The following is a 25,346-nucleotide window of genomic DNA, read 5'->3' on the forward strand; positions in this document are numbered from 1 at the left end:
CAGGTAGAAGTAAAAAAGATACCCTATTTATTCTAATCTAAGCCGATGTTTTTTTCGAAAAGAACGATGTGCGAAATGGGGGGGGGGGGGGGGGAATCGACTTACATTCGAGTACAATGATTAAGTTTTTTTTTTCTGGCCTTGCGAATTTCGGGGGTCCGCTTAGAATCGGGAACTGCCTAGATTCGAGTAAATACGGTGTAGCTCATATGATATTTTCGAATTCTGAGCAACGAATTCATTTTTAAGGATTTTGAATATACGCTACGTTTTTTTAACTCTCTCTATTTTGGGACGCAATTGCTGTTTCTGTGTACGCCTTAGCTCATTCATATTTATAGCACCGATATGTCTTCGTGTGAATGAAAAGTGGCTGCATTTGTATTTGTCTACTAATTTTTAAAGCAATGAACTTTGTTGCTATAACGCCAAAAAAGAAAACTGTTGGTCAATTAATAAAGTCTACATTAAATATTCGGCAGAACCGTGTCGTTCTGGGAGTCGATGTCATGCGAAACAGTAAACTAGTAATGGCTTATACCGATTTTATTGCGAGAGCAATTATATGGACAGTCTCGGCTGATTTTTGCCGTCGCCATTGCCGTCGCCGCCGTCATGCACCGTATATGTATATGTCTATATATATATATATAAAAGCCCCAAACAAAAATAATTCAGAAAAGTGCATCCGAAGCGCGGAATCCAACCAGGGACTTCTCGCTCCGCAGCGCGTGGCGCTAGCCACTACGCCACGCAACGCAGACCATCCAGGTAGCTAACGGCGAGCGCTATATACACACCCTTTACCGCTGGCCGGACTCACAGACGGCAGGCCCTTATAAGCGTTCCTTCATTACCAGCGAGATGGCGCGAGGAGCGCGCTGAGCACTGGGCTTTAAAGGTCGCCGCTCCGCTCCTGCGAACGCCGTTGCTCTTCGCCCTGCAGGGCGTGGTCGCCTTCGTGCGCTTATCTCGAGGAAAGAAGGGGGCGGGCCGGTGCGGGTGGAGCCGGGGATTGTATGTCTTGCGCTTTCACCGCGATGTCCGCGCTGAAGTCACAGAGCGTACGAAGGTAACTTCGCTCGCTGCAGCGGCCGCATTTACGAAAGGAGCGCGCTGTTCAAACAGCAAAATAAGTAAGAACTGTGACATTTAGTTCGCGTTCGTCCTGTGTATACCTGTTCATTCGTTTCGTGCGTCCTGCTTTTTGTTTCAGCAGTGCGCTTCAAGTATCGAGCTGTGATGCATGATAGTTCGCGCTCGTCCTGTGTGCGTTCTTTTCGTGCGTCCTTTGGCCTCGAGCGACGCGCTGGCAATTTCGAGCTGCTTTCCGTTCTTCGCGTTACATTCCAATTTGTTGCTATCGCATTCATTGCTTCGCCGTTGCTGCGAAACTGTTACTTTTTTTTATTGCTTTCAATAAAGCGTTGCGAGTTTTACCGACATCTTTTTTTGCATTTTCAGCAGTTATGAGTATATCATGGGCAGGCCCGTAGCGAGGAATTTTTTTCGGGAAGAGGGGGGGGGAAGCACTTGCTGAAGGCCTTGACTATTTGAGAAAAGCACCTATTGTGAAGAAAGTAGCCATATGGGGAAGCAGCAATTTGCAGGAGGGGCCCCCTAAGCCCCTCCCCCCCTTCCCTCCGCTTGGTCTTACCAGGCACATTTCACTACACCGATGTCCAAAAGGTTTAGTAAGATCCGTCGTCAAGTCGGTGCTCCTCCTAGAGCACAGATGTTACTTTTATCGAAATTAACTGCATGCTACGGTGATATGTGCACATCCCAAGAAGCGGTTTTTGCCGTATTATGCCGGATTGAGCAATGGTTGACCATAGCTTGGCGAGTCATAGGAGTTAATATATAATATTTATGACATTCTTACAAATGCCTATAGCGAACACTGCAACCACAGTGGACGTTGCCGGAACATGAAACCATTATCGGGTCTTTTTCGTAAGCAGTTTAGAGCACTAGCGTAGCTCTGTGAATGAATACATGACTTCCATGCAGAATGCGTGTGTTCGATTTCGGCTCTAACCACATTTTTCTGTCTTCCCGTCCCTGTAATATTTCTCTCACGGAAAACGCTGCCGAAGCCCGTCCCGCATTTTCTATGACACAAGCTCCATAACGCGATCGCGTGAAGATATTTGAAAGTCTGTTATCGCTGTTCCTTGGCTAATACAAACTGCGAATCACCTCTGGCTCATACCCCCATTCCATGGGCCGTGGTATACGGGTATGTGCCACACGTGACTGAAGGAAAAGGGTTCGTGACGTCACGCCATTGATGTAATGACCTGCTAATCATGTTCGTCATACGCTAATGCCCTCCCATTCAAATTTTTGTATGTGTCGAGCTAAGGAGACGACCTCGAGAGCACCCAAGTTATGGCGGCTAGATAGGTACTCGTAGAGACTTAGATAGAAACGGTCAAAATGTGTGCATTTCTCTAAGAAATGCTTCGCATTTCAAGAATGCATATCAATCTTCTTTACAATATTCTGATTGTTCTCAGAGGACTGCAGAATGATATTCTACAAAAACATGTTGCATCAAACACATGCGAACAAAATTACAAATTTTCAAAGATTGTGTTTTCAGACTGTTGTCGATACTGCGTGAAGAACACTTCTTGAAGGACATGAATGACATGAAGGACATGTCGTGAAGGACATGAATATGATGCAACATGTTTTTCGAGAATGTCATTCTGAAGTTCTCTGAGAACAATCAGAATAATTTTGAGCAATATTGAGATGGGTCTTTTTTATTACAGGTTTTTTTATTTGACGAATAATTCTGTTTTTTTGTGATTCAAGCAACAAAATTCACAGACAAAAATACAAATGCATAGCCTTATTATTCGCATAAAGATCTATCAGTGCCGCAAATATGAACAAGCTAAGACGTTCACAGAAGCAGCAATTGCGTTTAAAATACGAGCGAGTTTAAAAAATGCAGCGATTATTGAGAATTTTTGAAAATTCATACCTTGCTCACAATTCGATAATATCATATTAGCTATTCCTGTGTTACTTCTACGCACGATTCGTAAAGTGGCTGTCGTCATCTGGCGACGCTTGTCGATCTTTCCTTTGTTCAACTTTTTTTTCTTTGAAATTGTGATTTCCCGCTATTCGGTCATATTGGTAGAATATAAAAATTATCAGGAATTTGGAGACACCGACTCCATGACATTTCTGTATCTTTCCTGGAATCGATCCCATGCAAACCACTAACCTATTGAAAGTTTCCCAGACATGTTTTAGTGGGACATATTCGACCTCCCAGGAAGAAGTCCACAGCGCCAAAAACGTCCCAAAAACGTTCTAGCGAATGCAATTTCTAATAAAGTTGTCCTTCCAGGGACCTCCCATTAATGTTTCTTCGTTAATTTGTAGGCTACTGTCCCGAATAACGAAGCGGTTTTCTGTATGTGACATGTAGACATCTAAATCCACATGCCAGGCAAATTTCATGCTCCTAAATCCAGTCGCTTCGCCAGGGGCGGGAGTGGCACACCAGCGAATACAATTCACAGATGTGCCACTCCCGCCCGTGGCTTCATCGCTGTATTGAAGTGCACGAAATTTGGCTTCGATACACTACACACAAAAAATTCGGTTCGTTGTGCTGATGCAAGTTTGTGAAATGTGTGCAAAGTAAAGAAGTTTTACTTTCAAAACGGACTACAGTCATTGCTAAAATATTCTTTGTTAACATGCCCAGGCACTTGAGGGTTGGCATCAGTAACTATGTTAATAGAGAAGCGATTAATTTTCCGCTCATCGTATAAAATCTAACCCAAATAGAAGAATCTGCGTTGCAGGGCCTGTCTTCTTCCTCCGATTTTTAATATCTGGAAGAAAGCAGAACCAGTGGAAACAAACTTCAGACACCTACAACAGCATTGTTAACACTCTGCGCACCCTTCTGCGCGCACTTTGCCCTGAAAACTCATAGGCCGAATGCCACATAAAAAACGATTATACAAGAGAATGAGTACAGCTTACGTAAAGTAATTTCAGCATCAGTACAGCTTTTTTTAAAACAGCGCTGTAAAACTTGGCAACAAATGCCTCACTTCATTGTGTACCACAGCCTTATAATCTAAATGGAGAGGCAAGACAACCAGGACAGCAGTTGCATGTGCTGCCAGGTTCTGGTTTTTTCTGGCTTCTTTCCACTTCGTTCTCTTGATTGCGCTGCTTGACTCGTACGGTATGATGATAGTTCGTAGTAATTAAAGGGGCCCGGCAACACTCTTTGAGCGTGGTCAGAAAACGCCGCCAATCAGTAGTCGATGCTCTCGAGAACACGCGAGCCAAATATTATAGCCCAGTACGCGACCTGGGAGCTAGAAATCGCTTCCTCTCTCTCTTCAAATGATGCTATATACCCAAAGTCTACGGCCGTTGACTGATTTGAGCATCGTGAGCTGCATGGTTACCGTTGCCGCCGCGGCATGCCGCCACGTGCTCCCGCTTACACGAAAGTGAGCCGCACGTTAGAAAAAAAAAATAAAGTGCTCAGGGTCATGACACGTGCTGACAAACAGACGGATATTCTTGCTCCTTTGACGTCCCTCTCCCTGCCAAGCTTTCACAGCCCTCGCTGACACGAAAGGAGAGAGAAAACGCTTGAAGCGTGGGACAAATCTCTGTAACTCCACTCGTGCTTGACGATTTCTAAAAATGTTTGCGGCATCTGATTCATGAAGCGCCATGCGCTAATAGTGAGACTATTCCATTATAACTCAGAAAAATATTGCAGGAACCCCTTAAGATGCACAACAATGCGAGTCAAGAACACAAGCTATGGACAATGACTTTTATGCGGTTTACATTTACTTTTGCGTCATATTTCATGGCAGTATATACGGGTCAATATACTGTTGTTGCATGGTGGGCTTGCTGGAATATAATACACAATTCCAATGACGTAGGGTGTCTTTCGCAGAAGCATACCCGTGGAGCCAGTTTTTGAAAATGGGTTGCTTTTCGAGTTAAGCAGCCCACATATACTTTCCTTTGAGCGCATAAATAAGCATAGTAAATTGATTAAATAAAAGTTAAAATTTCATGCAAATACACTGGGCAAACTCAAGACACCATGTGACAGTTTCTTTGGCTGAAGAATTACTTTAAAGGGCCCATAAACCAGTCCGAGTTCAAAGAAGGCAGTACTTCCTTTCTGGCCTTCACAACACTTCCTACAGACGCTATCTGTTCTTCGCGAGTTATTCCGTATAAAACACGTGGACAAAATCAGCACTAAGCGTTCAGCCTATCAGGATTTCGCGCTCTTCGACTACATGCTCATATCTCCTCTTGCGCAGCTGAAAACACAGAAAACGAAGTGAAATCAGTTGATCGCGCACGATAGTCATGCAAGACAACACAGTATGGGCGTACGACTGCATGGCAAAGCAGGGTGAGAGAATTCGCCACTCGTGTCTTTTATATATGGAGCAGCCGAGAAGGTATTTCATCATGGTGTCATGTGAGCAGCCCGCGCACATCGTTAATTGTGCCGAAAAGACGGAAAACGCCAATTGCTCCTCTCGTACGTTGTATCATCAGAGGTTGCTTAGGGGCCATTCAAATGTATTACTCTTCACTTACACACGCAATCTGTCCTTCAATCAAAACAAGCTTAGGCAGCTTCCAGTTCCATCAACGTTTACCTCTAGCCACTTAAAGCAACAGAACTATCCCTGCCTGCTTTCTTGAGCTGTTGCTGCTACGGCGGCGTTGCATAATCAAAAGGAGGCATTAAATACATACATGCGGCAACAAACATGTACGGAAAATGCAACAGGTACACTGCGGCGCCACTTGGAATACTGAAGAATTTTTTATGGCCTATCGGTTGATAAGAAGTACGTGATTCGCGACCTCACACATTTAGAAGGAAGATAACGGTAAGCACAAGAACCATCTATCACTGTCGCTCTAGTTTGCTGTCACTCCCGTTTGCTTGCGCGTGTATGTTACAAATGTAGCAGAGTACACCGCTTATGCACGTAAGCGCTGAAATCCGTGGCTGCGGCTATATGTATTGCACACGGTAGCCCTCGCTGAGCAAAATTGATCAAAGCTGGGCAATGTTGATCAAAGGGCCGCTGCACCGCAAATTACGTAATTTCTGGTAAACAACACGGGACAACCTTCTGGAACATTCAGAGCTGGGCACGAACGTACTTCTATGGCTTTCTTTTAACATCGAGAGCCGCGCTGGTCGCTGTAATAACTACGGAGCAGCGGCATGCGAGCCAGTGATGTTAGGCAAATTCGATGAACGTGCGAACAAAGAAAGTTGACCAGGCATATCGGCGCATGCGCCAAGCAGCTCGGCATCATGGTCGTTATGGTGAGGACAGAACAGCCGGCGGCTAGGACAGCCTTCTTGCTTTCTTTCTGTTGACCGTGGTGCGCATTGTATCTGCTGAGCTCCGCGTTGTCACTCTGTCTGGCTGACCTACTTACGCAGTGACATTGGCGGCGATTGACATTACACGATAAGTGTCTCCTCACTTTCTTCTATGAGCTTCATAAGAACTGGCTTCAGCTTTCGGGAATGTGGGAAACGTATTGTAGAATTTCGTTCCTGGCGAGCCTCCCCAAGCCGCTGCGGCCAGACCTGTCCAGAATGCCGTCATCCAGATGCTACGCACTGCTCGCCGTACGCAGGTGCGGTTACCGTGGACATGTATTCCCGCCATAAATTAATTTCGCTCGGCCATTCTCAGGCAAGGGGGAGCGCGAGAGGGCGTCGGCGTCAGCATGCTGGCGTCCGTTGCGATATAGCACGCGGATGTCGTAGTCTTGCAGGCTAAGTGCCCAGCGGGCGAGGCGGCCTGAGGGATCCTTCAATGACGACAGCCAGCATAGTGCATGGTGGTTGGTGACGGCATCAAATGGGTGACCATACAAATAAAGTCGGAACTTTGTAAGAGCCCAGATGATCGCCAGGCACTGTTTTTTCGTGACGGTGTAATTGGTCTCGGCTCGAGTGAGCGTACGGCTTGCGTATGCCACGACATATTCGGGGAAGCCTGGTTTGCGTTGCGCAAGGACAGCGACAAGGCCTACACCGCTGGCGTCCGTGTGCACCTCCGTTGGGGCCGTAGGGTCGTAGTGGCATATTATGGGAGGAGACGTCAACAAACGACGGAGCTTTGCGAACGCGTCGTCACACTCGGACAAAGGAGCTTCGTCAGCGGCGATATGATGGTGGCAAAGTTTCGTATGAACCGTCGAAAGTATGAACACAGTCCGACGAAACTGCGCAATTCTTTGACGGACGTAGGTTTCGGAAATTCGGCCACGGCCCGAAGCTTGGCCGGATCGGGAAGGATTCCGTCCTTGGACAAGACGTAGCCGAGGATTGTCAGCTGCCGTGCCGCAAATCGGCACTTGTTCAGATTCAGTTGGAGGCCGGCGTTGCTCAAACGTGTCCTAACATGCCGCAGACGTTGGAGATGCGTGGAGAAGTGCGGAGCGAAGACGACGACGTCGTCCAGGTAACACAGGCACGTGTGCCATTTCAAGTTGCGCAGAACGGTGTCCATCATGCGCTCGAAGGTCGCGGGCGCATTACATAGACCGAACGGCATGACGTTGAACTCGTACAAGCCGTCGGGTGTGACAAAGGCTGTCTTCGGTCGATCGTCATCAGCCATGGGTACTTGCCAGTACCCGGAGCGCAAATCGAGAGATAAAAAGAATTCTGCTCCTTGGAGGCTGTCAATCGCGTCGTCGATTCGCGGCAGTGGATAAACATCCTTGCGGGTGATCTTGTTGAGCCGTCGGTAGTCCACACAGAACCGCACAGAACCGTCCTTCTTCGCAACGAGAACATCAGGAGACGCCCATCGGCTGTCGGAGGGCCGAATTACATCGCGTCGAAGCATATCGTCCACTTGCTCATTAATTACATGGCGTTCTGTGGGAGACACGCGATATGGACGTTGCCGCAGTGGTGGTTGGGCGTCAGTGTTGATGCGGTGCGTAACAGCGGACGTGCAGCCGAGGAATGTTTGCCCGACATCGAAAGAATGACGAAATTCATCCAACAAGCAGAGAAGCTGAGAACGCTGGACCGACGTAAGGTTGTCAGCAATGGAGGGACCAAATACATCAGTGGGTGACGAATCAGACTTAGAAACAGCACTGATGGTACGGGAACTGGTACAGTGCGAGTCATCGGGTGCGTCCAGAACTTGTGCGTCTTCAACGGGTTCCACTTTGCCGAGACATTCCCCTCGAATCAACGTAACAATGCACGGGGATGGGTTGGTAACAAAAATAGCGGTGCTGCCCTGAGTGACTCGCACGGTCGCGAAAGGTACCAGTAACCCTTTCCTAGCGCAGACGCGGGCATGGCGAAAGGAGTGCAATGGTGTCGGAGAGACCGGCGCAGTAGACCGACACAGCCGTTGACAAGTTTGGAGGCACTTTCGTATCGTCTTTGACGAGGATCTTGCTCACTGCCGATGGACTGTCTGCCGGCGTCAAATGTGAGAACGGTGAGAGATTGATTTCGGCTGAGGCAAAAACCAGTCAAAAAGACGCCGGACAAGGGGAAGAAGTGACACACACAAGGACTGGACTAGCAACTGTGCTTTATTAGCTGACAGTACCTCCCAGAAGAACCACGGCGCATGCGCTAATCACGTAAACCCATTAAGTCAAAACCCAAAACAAGAAAAAGCAAAAGCAGAAATTGGCCTACATAACGGCCAAGAATCTACCGCCAGAGTGACAGGAACTCGCATTCCTTCTGCAGTAATGAAATAGACGTACTGCTTACACAAACATCGCGGTGCGTGTTTATATGATAAGCCTCAAGGATTTCGCGCTCCTCCTTGCCACCCCCTCTACCTAAAATCTTAACATTGGAAAACAGCGGCATACAACCACAGATCTGGCAGTGGCGGGGAAGATTAGCCCCGTCTGACGTGTTCAACGAATTGTGGTGCTCGCGCAGTCGTTCATTCAAGCATCGGCCGGTTTGGCCGATGTATACTTTTTCGCATGTTAGCGGAATCGCATACACAACATGTTTCGCGCAGGTAGTGTACTTGGTTTTATGCCGAATAGAACACACCGGAGTGCTAGTGTTTCCGCGAGCGACACGTGCACACAGCGCAGAAAGTTTGCAAGGCGCCGAAAAGACAACATCTACGCCCTGTCTCAAAGCAACTTTTTTCACATTGTGGGAAACCTTATGTATGTAAGGCATCACTACAACACTCTTGCGCTGGGAATCAATTGGTTCTGGACGTCTATTCGCCGGCCTTTTCACCTTTTGCAACAGCGTTTCTGCTACAGCTGTCAGGACCTGGTTTTTGCCTCAGCATCATGTACCAACTGACCCAGACTTCGACCTTATTGATTTCAGCTGGTGCGCAACGAATTACGGCGTCATGGCGGGAAAGTAAATCCCATCCCAGGATGACGTCGTGATAGCATGCCGAAATTATGATGAACTCGACGTCGTACAGAACGTCCTAAATGACGACGCGAGTGGCGCATACTGCTGTAGGATGAATACTCTGGGAGCTCGCGGTACGGAGGGACATCCCAGAAAGTGGCGTCATCACTTTTCGAAGTAAGCGGCAAAGTTTTGCGTCCATAACGGATACAGCGGCTCCAGTATCGATAAGGGCCGATGCGCGAACACCGTCCACACAAACGTCGATTACATTCGATGAACTTCGCTGAGGGCTTTCACAGTTCGATAGCGTCGCAGCCCTTGCCTCCTGAACTGCGACGACTAGTTTTCCTGCTCTCGTGCGACCGAACGTGGCCGCATGGGTGACAGTGAGCGACGTTGTGGAGACGGCGAGCGGCGAGTAGCTGGAGGTGGGCGTGACGTCGGCGACATAGGTGGAGGTGGCTCGTAGAATGCACGCCTTGACTGGCTGGTGACAGGTGACGCGACTCGAGGCGGCTGCACGCGTTGACAATAACGTGCCACGTAACCGGCGTGACCGCAAGCAAAGCAGATGGACCGGTTGTCGGGGGTGCGCCATCGGGTCGCCGGGGTAGGTCCCGCCCATGTCGCAGGACGCGATTTACGGCTCGGTTGCTGAAATGACTGCATGGTGGGCGGCAGTCGGGGCCGAGGGATGGCGTCAGCATATGTTGCCGGCACACCCGCTTCAAAGAACGGAGGTCTAGCGGCGGCTTCGGCGTAACTCATTGGGGCAGCCGCAGGAATTAGTTGGGGTGTCCTGGCGACAACTTGAGCGTAACTCTGGGGCGCAGGAGCCGGAGGTTGCGGGTGGTACTCAGGCATGACCTCCGCAATTTCCTGCTCAATCGCTCGGCGGAGAGGAGGAAGAAGGGTGGTCGACGACTGTTGAACGTGTGGCGGGTGGGCAAAGGCGAGGAGGGAGAACAGGCGTGCAATTTGCTCGCGCACGAATGACTTGACTTCTGCCAGCAACGCGGCCTGGTCAGATATTGCCGCCAAGCCAGCAAGCTCTGCGTCGCGTGATGGGGAGCGACGGGTCGTCGAACGCTGCCGGCGGAGCTCCTCGTAGCTCTGGCACAGCGTTATGACCTCGGCCACTGTGCCAGGGTTTTTGGCGAGCAGCATGGTGAAGGCATCGTCGTCAATGGCTTTCATTACGTTCCGGATCTTGCCAGATTCAGACATGGTTCCGTTGGCCTTCTTACGCAAGTCGAGGACGTCTTCGATATAACTAGTGAAAGATTCACCGGCCTGCTGAGCTTGTTCGCGTAAGCGCTGTTCTGCTTGCAGCTTACGAACTGCTGGCGGCCAAAAACGCTGATGACGGCGGTCTTGAAATCGGACGCGTGGTTGTTGTACCACAAGCTTGCTACGCCCGCGAGGTAGAATACCAAGTTACTTAACTTGCCTTCTTCGTCCCATTTGTTGGGGATGCTGACGCGCTCGTAAATTGCGAGCCAGTCCTCCACGTCGGTGCTATCGGCGCCAGTGAAGATAGGTGGATCGCGTATACGGGGGACACCGGGACATGTGCTCGTTGCGAGAGGAGGCGTTTGCTGGGCGGCGTCTTCAGGCATAGTAGATGGCAGGGTACGGGATCGAAGCTCCAGGGGCATTGAATGGGAGCAGGGCACTCTCCACCAAATTGTTAAGGCGTTTAATAGACAGGACTCAACGACAATGTGTAATGGCGACAGTCACGGCAAGGCACGAACTCCCTGCGCGAGCGGCGTCCTTTCACAAGCAACAAAAGAGGACGACCCACTAGAAGGCGCTGGAGAGGGCAACCCGTTACTGTGTTCCAAGGCTTCTCTACAATATATATATATATATATATATATATATATATATATATCTATATATATATATATATATATATATATATACCGGTTGTTGGAATGCGGTGGGAGCTGCAATACCGAAGAATAAACGCATTATTTCTACATATTTCGATCAAGACCCAGTTTCACGGTCGTATTATCCAATTTTGTGCGAAAATGTGATCGTATTAGACGCATGAAAGTGCATTGTTCCCTAGGGATGTTGGGCGGGAATAAAACAAAAATGTATTAGGCTGAAACACGTATTCTGCAGAATCGTATATATATATATATATAACATAGATTAAGCGTTAAGAGAGGTGTTTGCGATGATCACAGTGCAGTGAAGCCAACTGTCTCTAGAACTGAAGAAATGCTTATGAATGCTACACAAATACATATATTATTCCGAATGTATTTCGGACATTTATTCAACGTATCAATCCAATCAAGCATTAAATTAAATTATTTTGGGAACCATTTTTCAAAAATAACTCGGGATGTAAAGGCTTAAAGACATTTGAGCTCAAAGTAACAATAAATGACTCACCGTATTCAGAACCTCAGGCATGACAATGCTAGGTATTATATTCACTGCCATTTGCCTAATAAAGTGGGCGAAATACATGCGTCTTTGCAATTTCAGGAGACTTGTGATGCAGAACAGAAAGAATGAAAATTGAGTGGCAAACTAAACAGACCAAGGTGAACCATTACTGGTTCATGAGCAGGTAGCATCACACTCAGGTGCCTCGTGAAGCAGTATACTGTCCCAAGGCGCGGTTTCAGGAGGCGTTGCCCGTGGTGTTCAGTGTCTCAGTGAATTGCATTCAGTAGTACGACGATACCTGTCTTATTCTGTATTGCTGACACCCCGTCAACTAAACATTCGCAATTAAAACATTATTCGGAAAATTGTAGTGTATAATTTTCCCGCACAAAGCACTACTGTCAAAAAATTCAACTCCAGCGCTTGTCAAATGGGTGCCGCAGTACCACCGTCGGACTGCCGAGGGCGAGCCGGGCCCCTCCTTAAAAAATGGAGGGGGGGCCGCCCCCCCCCCCAGAGTGTTGTGCGTCATAACGGACAAGCAAACGCATACCAACTGTAACAAATGCAACTGTGACTATAACGTGCGTGCAGTGCACCTGCGCGCGCCACTCGTTTGCGTATTATGTATACAGTTAATTATGTATACACCACACAAAATCCCGCAGCAGTCAATTTTCCCTCCCATGCTTCGTATACCATCAATTTCCACGTTACGTGGCATCTGCGGAAGTTTTTTCTTTGCTGAACATCTGTATGTGGTAGCATTGCTTGCTGAATGTCTGCTTCTATCGCCAAAGTGAGGTGAAAGAAAAATGTTACAGTGACTTTTCAGTCCTTGAACATGGGCGACGCTTAAGCGAATTGGTGTTATCCCGTTGTGTATAGCCAGTAAAATGTGTCTTAACGCTGACTCTGATGGTCTTGACACACTCCGCGACGTCGATTTCAGGAGGGGAGAAGGAATAAACCTATATTGAAACCAGCAGTTTTGTTTGGCTGGGCCTAGGCCACCCGCATTGGGACGTCGAAAAATGGGCTATTTACGCTTCCGCGTACAAGGGTTTTCACGCGTTGCCCTTTGATCCCAGCTTTGGGACGCAAAATGTTCGGTGTCATCGAGAAATATCAGTTTGTGCTTGCTTGCGCAACCAGACACCTTTGTAGGTAATATTAGTATGCGAATGTTAACTCTGCCAAACCCACGTTGCTCTTGGCTCACAAGCGCCTCTTTCGTAACATATAGTCGCTTTGTCATTTTCCTTCTCCGATTTGGCTGCAGGTGGTGCTGCTTGTGCGCACATAGTCCACGACAGGTGTTCGACGATGCCTGCTTGAACGACCTAATTTTTTTTTTTTTTTTTTTTTTTACTTAATAATAATAATAATACTTTATTCTGGCATGTGTACACAACAGTTACATGCCACCGAGATGAGGCAAAAGGAAACAGACGAAACTGTTTCCTGACTAGGCCTACATCCCGGCTCGTGAACAAAAAACAAAAACAAGGACAGCGGTGAGGAAAGCGAAAAACATCCGGTACAGCACAATTCACCAGCATCACTGTAGAGAAGTCATGGAAGGTTCATACCAATTTCAAGCAATTTCGCTATAGAAGTACGAAAACCTATAAAAACCATTTCATGTTGATATATCCATCAGAGTAAAGTTGTGAATAGATTTAATGAATGAAGAGGTGCAATAGTATCCATCATAATTCAGAATTCAAGTGGAGCTAACAATGTGCGTAGCTTAACAATTGAAACGCAGTGAAGTACAACCTGGTGAACAGAAGTATACATCGCAAGTGGCAAAATACATTGCATGCACATAAAACACACAAAAAAAACAAAAAAAAACAAAAAGAAAACAAAACAAAAACAAGCACTTCATCCTGGATCGAAGAGTAATCTTACTTTCTTTTTAAAATAATGTACAGATCTGCTTATCTGTGATAATTCTACTACAGAAGGAAAATTGTTACATATATCTACTATTTGATGGTCAAGTGATTGGGTACCATAATTTGTTCTAGATCGTGCTGAAACAAGTGACGTCCTTCGTAAGTTATATTCAATGTGACGAGTGAGGTACATATTGCTGAATGAAGCAAAATCTTGTTTTATACGATTATAAATAAGAACCATCAGTTTAAGTTTGTAGCATTCAGTGAAACACAATACACGAAAAACAGAAAATAAATTGCTATGTCTATGTCTATCTGGCCTTTTAGTTATTAGCTTCAATGCTTTTTGTTGCATGGTAATTAATTTTTGTGCATTGGTCCTATTACATGTGCCCCAAACTAAGTTGCAGTATGTGAGGTGCGAATGAACGAGAGAAAAGTATAGCTGCTTTGCCACCGAATGTGGAAGAAGATGGTTAATACGGCTTATAACACCAATGGATCGAGCCATTTTCAGTTTTACATGACTCACGTGATCAGACCAGCTCAAGTCATTGCGGAAGTGTACGCCCAGAAACTTACAGCTACTGTTACATGTTATTTCTGAATTACCAAAATAAAGTTTTGGGTTGTGGTTTATTGCTTTGTTTTTAGCACGGAATAAAATGAAATTAGTTTTTTTCACGTTTAATCTCAGCTGATTTACCCTCAACCATCCCTCTAATTCTTCAAGCCAACTATTCGCTCTTTGCTCAAGTTCTTTTAGGTTGGGACCAGAAAAGAAGATGTTAGTGTCGTCGGCATATAGGATAATGTTCGAAGATGAAGGAATGTTTACAATATCATTTATGTACATAGTGAATAGAAGGGGTCCTAATATTGATCCCTGAGGTACTCCATATTTTATTGTTCCGTAGTTAGAGCGAGTGTCATGTAGCTTTGTGTATTGTTGACGTGCAGTCAGGTAGCTTTTCATAAGGCTTTTTGCAATGCCACGAATTCCATAAATTTCTAATTTTGCTAAGAGAATGTCATGTTGAACCGAATCAAACGCTTTACTGAAGTCGAGAAATAGTCCGATAGTAAAGTGTTTCATTTCAATGTTTCGAATTAAGACATTTTTTATATAAAGCAATGCGGTTTCAGTTGATTTCCCAGGTTGAAAACCGTATTGATGATCACTTATCACATTATTTGTGGAAAGGAAGCCAAAGAAACGTGTATAAATTATTTTTTCAGCAACCTTAGAAAAAATTGGCAGAACTGAAATTGGCCGGTAATTACCGAATTCTGTTTTATTTCCACCTTTAAAGACAACAGTAACACGTGCTATCTTTAATCTATCTGGGAACACGCCGGTAGCCAACATCTGATTGAATATATAGGTCAGTGGTTCTATAAGGCAACTAATGGAATTCTTAATTGGCAATGGTGAGATGTCATCATCACCAGGAGCACAAGTATTTTTTAGAGAATTAATAATGGTTGTGATTTCTGCCTCTGTTGTTGGCGTCAGAAATATCGAGTCATAGTTGGAAATCTGAATGCATGACGTAAGAGAGGTATTATTAGGCAAGGGAATTAAGCCGGCATATTTACCAGCTTCCAGGAAGTGTTCATTGAATTTGTCGGCTAATGCAACACCGTCATAGATAATACCCTTAACCAGCATTTCGACGGGTGTTGTGTTAGCTTTGCTGCCGATGAGAGTTTTAATTCCTTCCCAGATCTGCTTAGGATTGTTACCTATGTTTGAAAACTTTTTTCTGTAAAATGACGACTTTGCTTTTTTTAGATCAGCATTTAGCACATTACGAAACTTTTTGTACTCAGCTAATATCTCAGAACTTCTGGTTTTAAGAAATTTAGCGAACATCAAGTTTTTTTCTTTATTCTCATAAAAAGAGCCTTGCTTATCCAATCTTTACGGGCCTTTCTGTGTTTTTTAATTGCCATAACAGGAAAAGCGACATTGTAATGGTTAATAACCTTTATAATGAAATTTTCGTACGCTTCATTTGGGTCGGTTGCATTGTAGACGTCTGTCCAATCGGTTGTTTTCAGCAACTCACAGAAAACAGCGATATTATTGGAATCATTCGTTCTACGTGAATGGATAGGGGTAGTTCGTTTTTTACTTAAAGGGACAAATACAAAGAACGGCAAGTGGTCACTTAGACCAGACGAAAACACTCCGGAAAAAACCGCGTCCCGAGAAAAGTTCGTGTAGCAAAGATCTATTATTGTTGCTGTTGATTTGTTTACTCGTGTTGGGGACTCAATCGTATTTGTGCAGCCATACAGTAGCATTATTTCAGTTAAGGCCGCTTGAATCGGAGATCTACCCATAACATCAATATTAAAATCACCAAGTGCAATAACACGCCATTTATTTGAATTAGCATTTTCTAAACATGTCTCAATAAACTGAAGAAAGGCTTCTGTGTTACCTTGAGGTGGGCGGTACAGCGCAATGATAAAAATGTTCCGGTGTAACAGGCTAACACATTCGAAATCTTCGAAAACGCCCGTATAATCAGTCAGGATGTCAAAAGATAAGTTTTGGCGCGTGTATATGGTCACACCCCCACCTCGTTTTTCTTTCCTGAATTGAGTTACATGTTTGTAGCCAGTGAATTGAATGACGTCTTCCTCCGAGCGGAACCACGTCTCGGTAAAAGCAAAAAAATCAAAAGTGTAGTTGATCTGCTTCATTTCAGCCTCGACTTCCTCTCCCTTGTTTCTTAAACTTTGCGCATTTAAGTGATAAAAGGACAGGCTATTGTTTCTACTGTATCCAGAAGTTTTTAACACTTCTAGGAATGAATCAGTAGAAAAATAGGCCATTTTTCACTAACTTCTTTTCTGACGAAACGCACAGTCTGTTCTAGATAATTTTGTCTAAGTCGCTTTCATTGTTGATGTTGATGGCGCGAGTACTTGGTTCCTTTCGAGCAAATATCTTCCCTTCCTTCGTCCAGACAAACCGGTAGTGTGCTTCCGCAGCTTTTGTCTTTGTGAGCCACAATAGCCTCTTGTTTTGCGCAGTTAAGTTGTCGAAAAACTTAACATCCTTTATGCATTGCTTCAGAGTGCTACGCTTCGCAATCCACAGTGCTTTTGTGGACTGTTTGCAAAACCTGATGAGCACGACCGGGGTTTTGTCTGACCTTAAGGGAATGCGATGCAGCCCATCAACATCATCCTTTGTAAGCACCGGCAAATCGAGCCTTCTTGCCAGTTCATTCACTTTTTCCATCAAATCTTCGCGTTCAGTCTCAGGCAAGCCATGTATTTCCATGTTTTGTTTTCTGCTATATTGATTTAGGGCATTCAGCTCCGTGCGCAGCTCTGCAATTGTTTGCTTGTTATTAGCTACTTCGAGCGTATCAACTGTCTTTTGTAGGGCTTCGATTTGCTTGTCATGTTTATTTGAAGCTTCTATTAGCTTATCATAAGTGTCAGACATGTGTTGCACAGATCTCTCAATGTTTCTCACTGCATCTTTAAGACTCGTTATCTCATCGACCTTTACTGTAAGCGCAGCAAGCGCTCTGCTTATGTCCGCCAACTGCTTGCTCATAGCAATGGATACATTGCCATCCTGCTGTCGAGCAGTGGCAGCGCTTCGAGACGCTGTTAAGCGACATGTCTGACACTTCATACTCGCCCTCGCTTCAACGTCTTTGGATTTGTACGTGCGCTCGCCGACGCCCGAGCACTTTCCGAGATGATAACGCAGACCACATTCTGCACATTTCATGCATTCTTCATCTGTCAGTATCTCCTCAAAACATGCTAGGCACGTTTCGCCAGGGTCGTTGCTCATGGCGTAAGCACGGGATGCACACTTACAATAGTTCCAAGGCGATAGTGCACAGGAAGTTTCTTTAGAGTGCTAGTAAACGCGATACATAAGGAACACCTGCTTGCTCAGTAAACGCGTTACACAAGCTCAGCAACACTTTCTCAGTAAACGCGTTACACAAGGAACACTTGCTCGGGCAGTAGAGCAGCAGCAAAATATAGGAATGGGTACAAGTGCGGAAAAAAAATTTTGCAGAACAGCAAACTAACCTGCAAAAGTGAGCAAAATTTCTCAGGTGCTGCTCCTGTGTATCCGCCGCCGCCACCACTGCCCGAGTGTGATCACCGGTGTGCAGTAGGCGTTTATAGCTGATTAGATGGGGTAGCAGCAGGTCACGTGGTGCGTTGACGCTTGAATATGTTGTTCTGCAGTGTCGTCGTATTTCCTTGTCCGGGACCCTTGCGTCAGTGGATTCCACGGTAGAAACCTGGGAGGGGTGAGGGGCCGGCACTTCGACGGCGCGTCGTAGTTCCGAGCTTCGATTACCAGTTGGCACTGCAAAAGTGAGCAAAATTTCTCAGGTGCTGCTCCTGTGTATCCGCCGCCGCCACCACTGCCCGATGGAATTGCCACAACTCACGTTTGTCTGAAATTTCCGCACCTCAAAAGCCTTGACACAATTTTGGTTTCCTTTATTGTCTATTTATTACGGCGAAGGCCTCAGATGCCTCAGTAAACGCGAAAATTGACCACCGGCGTCCGCGGCGCCCACGGCGTCGACGTCAACACGACGGATGCAAGAAATCATGATCATGTGATGGCGGCACCATATGACGTCATCGTGACTTCACAGATGGGCAAAATGTGAGACGCCATCAAGACAAAACTGTGACGTCACATGAGGATGTCATCACATGGCATCGTCGCTTGGTCAAAGGTGGGGTAATCATGGAGCGAGTGGAAAACCACGTCAGGTGCAGAGAGCTTTCGGAGGAGGGCGGGTGAGGATCAGTAGATCGATTGAGAAGGAAAAGAAGGCGGCTTTCGCCTTCGAGTCGCCTTAGACGAATGCATCGGGAAGTATGTCAGTTTTCTTTTTAACATGCGTTGCGGGCGTTTCAGCGCAAACTTTGCTGAAAACCAGTAGAGACCTACTAGAGCTTCCACGAAACGTTTTGCTCATACAGACGTGCATTTTCAAATCTTACAGCATTGCTTATAATATTTATTTATGTATTTATTTCAAATACCTTACAGGCCCGTTGGGAATTGTGTAAGGGGGCCTGTAAATCACATCATTCAACAAAACATTATCATACTGTACAGTTATTGAAGGAGCATGTCGGTACATGCACGTGTAGAATAATTACACGTCTGTCCCTTTTACGTACGTTACACTAAGTTATCTACAGAAAAGTGTCATAATAGGAGTTTTTTTAGAGCGAAGCAATACGAGAACAAAAAGGGGAAGGACACATCACGTACGTGATTCGTTGTGTCTCTCCCTTTTATTGCCATAGCAATTATATGGACACTCTCAGTGAATTTTTGTTGCCGTCGTCGCCGTCATGTCCCGTATATGTATATGTATGTATGTATATATATATATATATATATATATATATATATATATATATAATACACAAATCAAATTAATCAGAAGAAAAAAATTATCCAAGCACAACCGGGGATCCGAACCTTAGACCCTCGCACCGTAACATGCTGCCTTAGACAATTACGCCATGCGCCATTCATTCTCCAGTAAACTAACGACAGAATACAAATGCACACGGCACCGGGTGAAACGCACGGGACGCTACATGTGGCCAAATTACAATTATATGAGACGTAGGCCACGCTGCATCATTGCCCGCGCTGCGTTTGCGTCGTATCCCTGGCGACCGACACTATTTTTTTCTTCATTTTGGGCTTCTAGCGCTGCGCCACTCGTTGCCATTCGGCCAGGGAAACGGAAGAGCTTCCCTTGGCTCGTGGTGGCGCGAGCTAGTGGAAATGCTTTGGCTTTTGTAGACTTATGCCACAGGAGGAAAGACATGACATGGCTGAACCAGCATCATAGTATATATCTTACAACGTGACCATAATCCTGATGCTAAAGTTACAGGCGAAAACGCACAAGACACCCACGAAGAAAAGAAACGTACGACACAAGTGCTAAGAACTGCTTTATTCTTACATAGGCCAATACATATACAAGCCCATGACAACCTTACCCCACGTGCGTGCACTACAATAGCTCTAACCAAAACGCGTGACAAGGATAGTAGTGTACTATACACGCGAACGCATGAATCATATTGAGATGGGTGCAGGGACAAAAGAAGTAAAGAATAAGAAGTAAGACGGACAAAGAAGTGCGTTTGCGCTGTCATTTAGCAACGTGCATAAGTACCAACTAGACCCAATGAAGCTTTATTTTAGTTACCAGAATCGACGACAGCAGGGAACGCGAGCCATGGCTTCACGTGTCACTGCTAAGTGCAGTGTTTATTTTCTTCTGTTGAGGTAGCGCGCTCTTGTGTTTTGTTCGCCGCCTCTAAGGAGGGCACAACAGGGTCTTGGGACAAAGCGAGCGCATGAGTCTGAGAGTGGCTGGCGTTCTGCACACGCGCCCTGGGGGCTCACAAATTTCTTTGGTACCGTAGCTCCTTGCGTGCCCAATTCTTCAGCTGTCTAGTGTTTCGCCGATGTTGGGAGGTGCGCTTCCTACTTGTACTTTTATATACAAGGCGTGGTCACCCGTGCTCCAGCTTATCTCTTGACGGGAAGTTTGTGCCTCTTGTTTTTTCACCGCAAAGCTTGTGTTGAAGCTATAGACCGCAGGAAGGTCACTTCGCTCGGTGCAGAGGCCGCTTTTGTGACAGGAGTGAGCTGCTAGCTAGAAGTGTCAAAGTAGGGGCTCGTTCAAGAAAGAAATGTGACAGCACTCGTACTGTATATACCTATGCGTTGATTTCCTTCGTCCTTCTTGTGTTTGAGCAGCGCGCTGCAAGTGTCGAGCTGTGACAGTTGTTAGTTCGCACTCGCCTTGAGTCTTTTCTTTTTCTGCGTACTTTGTGCTTGAGCAGCGCGCAGGAAGTTTCTAGCGGCTTGCCGTTCTTCGTGTGAGATTTCAATTTCTTGCTGCCGCATTCATTGCTTTGCCCTTGAGGCGGAACTGTTCTTGTGTTGTTTTGCGCTAAAAATATTGGTATTACGTTTTAGCAACAAGACCAAATATTCACCCTTGAACGTTGTGTCGTAATTTCGTTTTATTTAAGGGTGCCACTCTGAGAAGAATTCAGTAAATGAAATACATGCGCAGTGTTTGCATAGAAATAGCTGTAGGTCAAGCATTTGAGAACAACAAAGAATTTCTTCCGCAGCTGTTCCATCGCTGGAATCCGTGTTGTATTCTTTCGATGTATCTTTTTGTCGATGAAAGAACGTACGCTCGTGGCGTTCGCCCGTTCTGATAACTGTAATAAAAATCATGCCACTTTACGTGAATAACTGTGAAAACTCGGAGGACGCGAAGTAGGTGTAGTTTCATTACTACTTGTTGGGGAGCAAGTGTGCATCTAAATTTTGGTCTTTAATAAGTATTTTTACCGACCGCCATAAGCGTAAACACTTCGATTTCGTTTGCCCCATGAATTCAAGTGATTGTATTAAATGCGGCAGAAGAAATTATGATCTGTTAAGCTGAGCGGTTAACAACATACGAAAGCGTCTGCACCTATTACTAATTTCAACTCCCACAGTGAATAAGAGCCCATATTCCATTGCTTCAACTCATGATTCTTGCCCTAAAACAATTGAAGGGACAAACATACTAGAAAACACAAAGACAATAGTTCGACTGAATAAACGGCGAGCTAGAAAAATGGCGTCGGTATTGATTCCTAGATCGGCGCACTGAAAACATTACGTGGCCCAAATATTCCGTTTAAGTGTATTCAATGGCACGGCCCTGACTGTTTCGTTCCCCTCCGCGACTCATACTGGCATATCCAGTGCGGGTAGCGGTCACACATGACTTCTTTCTTTCTTCCTTTTCTTTCCTTTCTTTCTTTCTTTCTTTCTTACTCTCTTCTTTCTTTCTTTCTTTCTTTCTTTCTTTCTTTCTTTATTTATTTATTTCTGGCTTAATTTCTTCCTTCCTTTGTTCTTTCTTTCCTTTCTTTCTGTTTTTATACTTGTGGCTCATACCCAGATAACCAATGCACATCTCAACTTTATTAACGACTTAACAGACAAGCATGTCATGATATGATATCACGACCTGTCATCAGGAGTGTTAGTCATACATTCGTACCCTCCCATGCCAGTTTGTGCCATATTTAAAGATTTTTGCCTGCTCTTTTAACAATCATTCGGTGTTGCGCAAGGAGGATAATGTGGCTAGGTGCTAGCGCCATAAATATATAGTGTAATCGCGACCATATCGGAATTTGTCATCAATTATTATTGATAAACTACATTTTGTTCTCGACGTCGCACAATGTATGCTCGCGCCTTCTGCTATGTATTGACGAGTATGACACAGCGAATGTTTCATGTTTTTCTTATTAGCGGTAATAGTCACCGAACTAACCTACCACGATGGGTTAGAGGCAGTTAAGAGCCAATTTCGAAAATTAGGTCGTGGGTGCGTTTGCCAGCCACGTAAGCATACTCGGAGAAAACGTAATATACAGGCAATAATCAAACCATGCTGTGTTGTTCCCGCTAAAAAAACTCAGATAGTTTGACCTAATATTCATACGGTTGGTAATCTAGCGCTCACGTACGCGCGAAAAACAAGTACACTGGATAGACTCTCAACAAAATTTTCATTCAAACGAACACAGACAGACACAAAAAAAATTTAGGAAGGTAATCATACCACGTGGGAAATGCTGGAAACGATATGAAACCTTTTCCCTCTTTCCCATTCACTGGGACTGGGCGCAATGCTTTCTCTATATTAGAAAAATAGCGAAGGCGCAAAAATGACGGGTACGCAGAGAATATAGGAAACTGACAAACACAGTCCGCGTGCTTTTTTCGCCTTGCCAGTTTTTCTCAAGTAATGAACCAACTGGCTCAGCAACAAGCCTTTTGTCTATATAGTTACTGCACGTGCTGACAAGGCATTTTTTTTATTGGCGCCAGTATGCCCTACGGCATAAGTTAAATAAAAAGAAAGAGTTCTGTTTCGCTGATAAAGGCCAGGAGCTGTCGATGCAAAGGCCCATGCGTCCAGCGCGTTAAGTCGGGTGGTCGACCGGGGCGGTAGTCAAGGCCTCGTAGGTGGCGGGTGCGAGCCTTGTGAAGGCCCGGACAGGTCCCAAGTAGGTGATCGATCGTTGCCTCTGTGGCTGGAGCAACGCAGAAGGGGCATCTCGTTGGGGGAGGCTGTGCACCGGATGTCCATGCAGCCCGGATGGCAGGAGTCAACGCGGCGCCCACACGAATCCTCCTGAGCGCAACCTCCTCTCGGCGAGTTAAGCCGCCGGGAAGGTCCGATCCACGCGGAGGAATGAGTGCACGCGTGGAGCGCCGGAGGGTTTCTTTGTGCAGGAGCAAGCTGTCCTTTGGGGACAAACGAAGTAGAGGCAGCGGGTGTTGAACTTCCGCTGGATGGCCAGCGGCATCTGCGGCCATTTGAGCCAGTGTAGACCGACGGGTCCACAATACGCGGACAGGGCAGGCGCACGAGTAAATTAGTCGGTGCACATCGGAAGCTATATCGAGGGAGCTGATCACTTTTCGCAACTCTCGAACTGCCTGCGTGGAGTCCGTATAGACAAGCAGCCTATTGGGTGAGACAAGGCATCCATACTCCTAAAAATACAAAGCCATGTCGATGGCTGGCTCGCACAGCTAGCAGTTTTTAACAACGAAGATGTTTAAGCTGGCCCTAACTTATATGGCGTACCACGATTCAAAAACGGGTATATGCCACATAAATTGGGCAAGTCCATCTATTCACCCCTGGTGCACTAAAAAAGAAGAAGGAAACGGTTAGCACAACACTAGGGAACGGGAAACGCAACGACGGCTGCGAAAAGACCCCGAAGCGATGGACGCTGTACGCCAACGACGACGCTCCCGTACATCTAGGAGAAGAACGAACGCTTGGTTTCAGCGCTAGTTTGTCTTTGGTTGGGCATCAAAGTCATGTCTGTGATTGTATGAGGTGCGAACGCTTGTTTTCAGCGCGAGTTTCGGTCTCTGGAGTTCAGACATCCGTGTTATTTTTGTTACTGCGTATGGCTTAACTCGAACCTCTCAGCGCTGAGAATCGACGCAGAAACAACCTAGCGATACCTGGAACCTAGAAACAACCCTCAGTGCCTAGCTAAGGCCTAAAAACAACGTAGACGCAACCACTTTAGTCTTCAGAATCGCGGCTTAGTGCTTAGTACAAGCTTCGCCAATTTTCTTTTCTTCTAATGTAAAATGCCTCGAATATTTCTCCGGCCTGCCCTTGATGTGGAATAAAGGTTCTATATCAAAATTCCGCTCTCGCAATCAATAGGTTTTACGCCACAATTTAAGATGACAAATTCATTTAAATCAATCCAGTGGTTAGCTTTCGGCAACGGGTATTTCTATGGCCCGTCGCTCGTGTCCGCTTTGTGCGGATTGTGTTAGTAAGCCAACATCGATCAAATGCATTCGTGTTGGGCTGTTTCTCATAATCGAGCGTGCGCAGTGCCACCCCTTGTTCTTTTTAAAGTCGCCCCTCAGACTTGTAAGACAGCAGTATTAACGCACATTTCTACGTATTTTAGAGCATCCACACCGACCCTCGTTTACTTCAGGACTACTATGTTCAAGCGTTACGATTTGGTTAACAGTGTAAAAAAATTCCCTCAACCAAAATACATAGAGTAAGACGTTCTGGCGGGCTAGTTGGTTCATAGCTTTTAGAGGTTCTTAAACTAAGATATTGAAGAGCGAGTCTGCGCCCGCGGTGTTCTGTATGTTTATTACTTGTGTACTCACATTTCCGCACTGTTTAATAACGTTTAAAAATACGCGCAGCGCTTCGAATTTTGTGTTAGTATGTGCGTGTGTGAATATGCCATTACTTACACCAAAAGGAGCTACCAGCAAGCCCAACAACAAGTTCTTCTATATTACAAATTCCGTGACTTTAGCACGGTATAAACATGCACATACTGACCCAAAATAACACAAAATGGCAGCAGCGGCAGCGCTGGAGAGCATCCGCCTAATCTTATGTTATCCTGTTCTTCAGTTCAGTCTCGGATGATATTTGTACGTTGCTGTTTTAAGCATAGCGCTGTTGCTGCTGCCTGAGTGTTTTACGTGCTGCGTGATTCTTTGACAATTTGTTACCGTTGACGTATATGAATTGCTTGTATACTATGTCAAAAGCAATGGGGGCATCGCACAGGGAAAACCGCAGTGAAAATCGAGACTTCTGGACCGAAATGCGGGAGTTAAAACGTTCAATATGTTTTATGAGCCAGCAGTTTGAACAATTCAAAAGCGCCCTTGAATCTGTTCGCGCAGAAAATAAAGAACTGAAGAAAGAAAACGAATTTTTGCGAACCAGATGCCTGGAGCACAAAAACCTCATCAAGGATCTTGAAAACAGAGTGACTCAGTGCGGCCAGTACTCGCGCCGGTGCAATCTGGAAATCAAAGGGGTGGTACTGAGTAAGAACGAGGACGCTGTTGCAGTTGTGTCCAAGTTAGGAAACGCTTTGTCGGAGACAATATCACCCTAGGATATTGAAGCGTGACATCGTGT

General features: G+C 45.8%; 1 protein-coding gene across 3 annotated transcripts in view; it reads right to left on the bottom strand.

Moving 5' to 3' along the window:
• Nucleotides 1-3,572: 3,572 nt before the first annotated feature.
• LOC119373548 (uncharacterized) overlaps nucleotides 3,573-25,346 on the bottom strand; it is a 38,362-nt gene continuing 16,588 nt past the window's right edge. Inside the window, exon 4 of one of the 3 annotated variants that reach the window (XR_005179893.2) lies at nucleotides 3,573-3,866. Coding sequence is in view for 1 of the 3 variants with exons in the window: in XM_037643605.2 (XP_037499533.2) it covers nucleotides 17,948-18,130 (183 nt within the window). In the remaining 2 variants the exon portion in view is untranslated. Of the gene's footprint in view, nucleotides 3,867-17,678; nucleotides 18,131-20,851; nucleotides 21,055-25,346 lie in introns of those variants that run through there. The other 2 variants (XM_037643605.2, XR_005179892.2) reach the window with 2 other exon arrangements.

This window comes from Rhipicephalus sanguineus, chromosome 11 (assembly GCF_013339695.2).
Source record: "Rhipicephalus sanguineus isolate Rsan-2018 chromosome 11, BIME_Rsan_1.4, whole genome shotgun sequence".
NCBI lineage: Eukaryota > Metazoa > Arthropoda > Arachnida > Ixodida > Ixodidae > Rhipicephalus > Rhipicephalus sanguineus.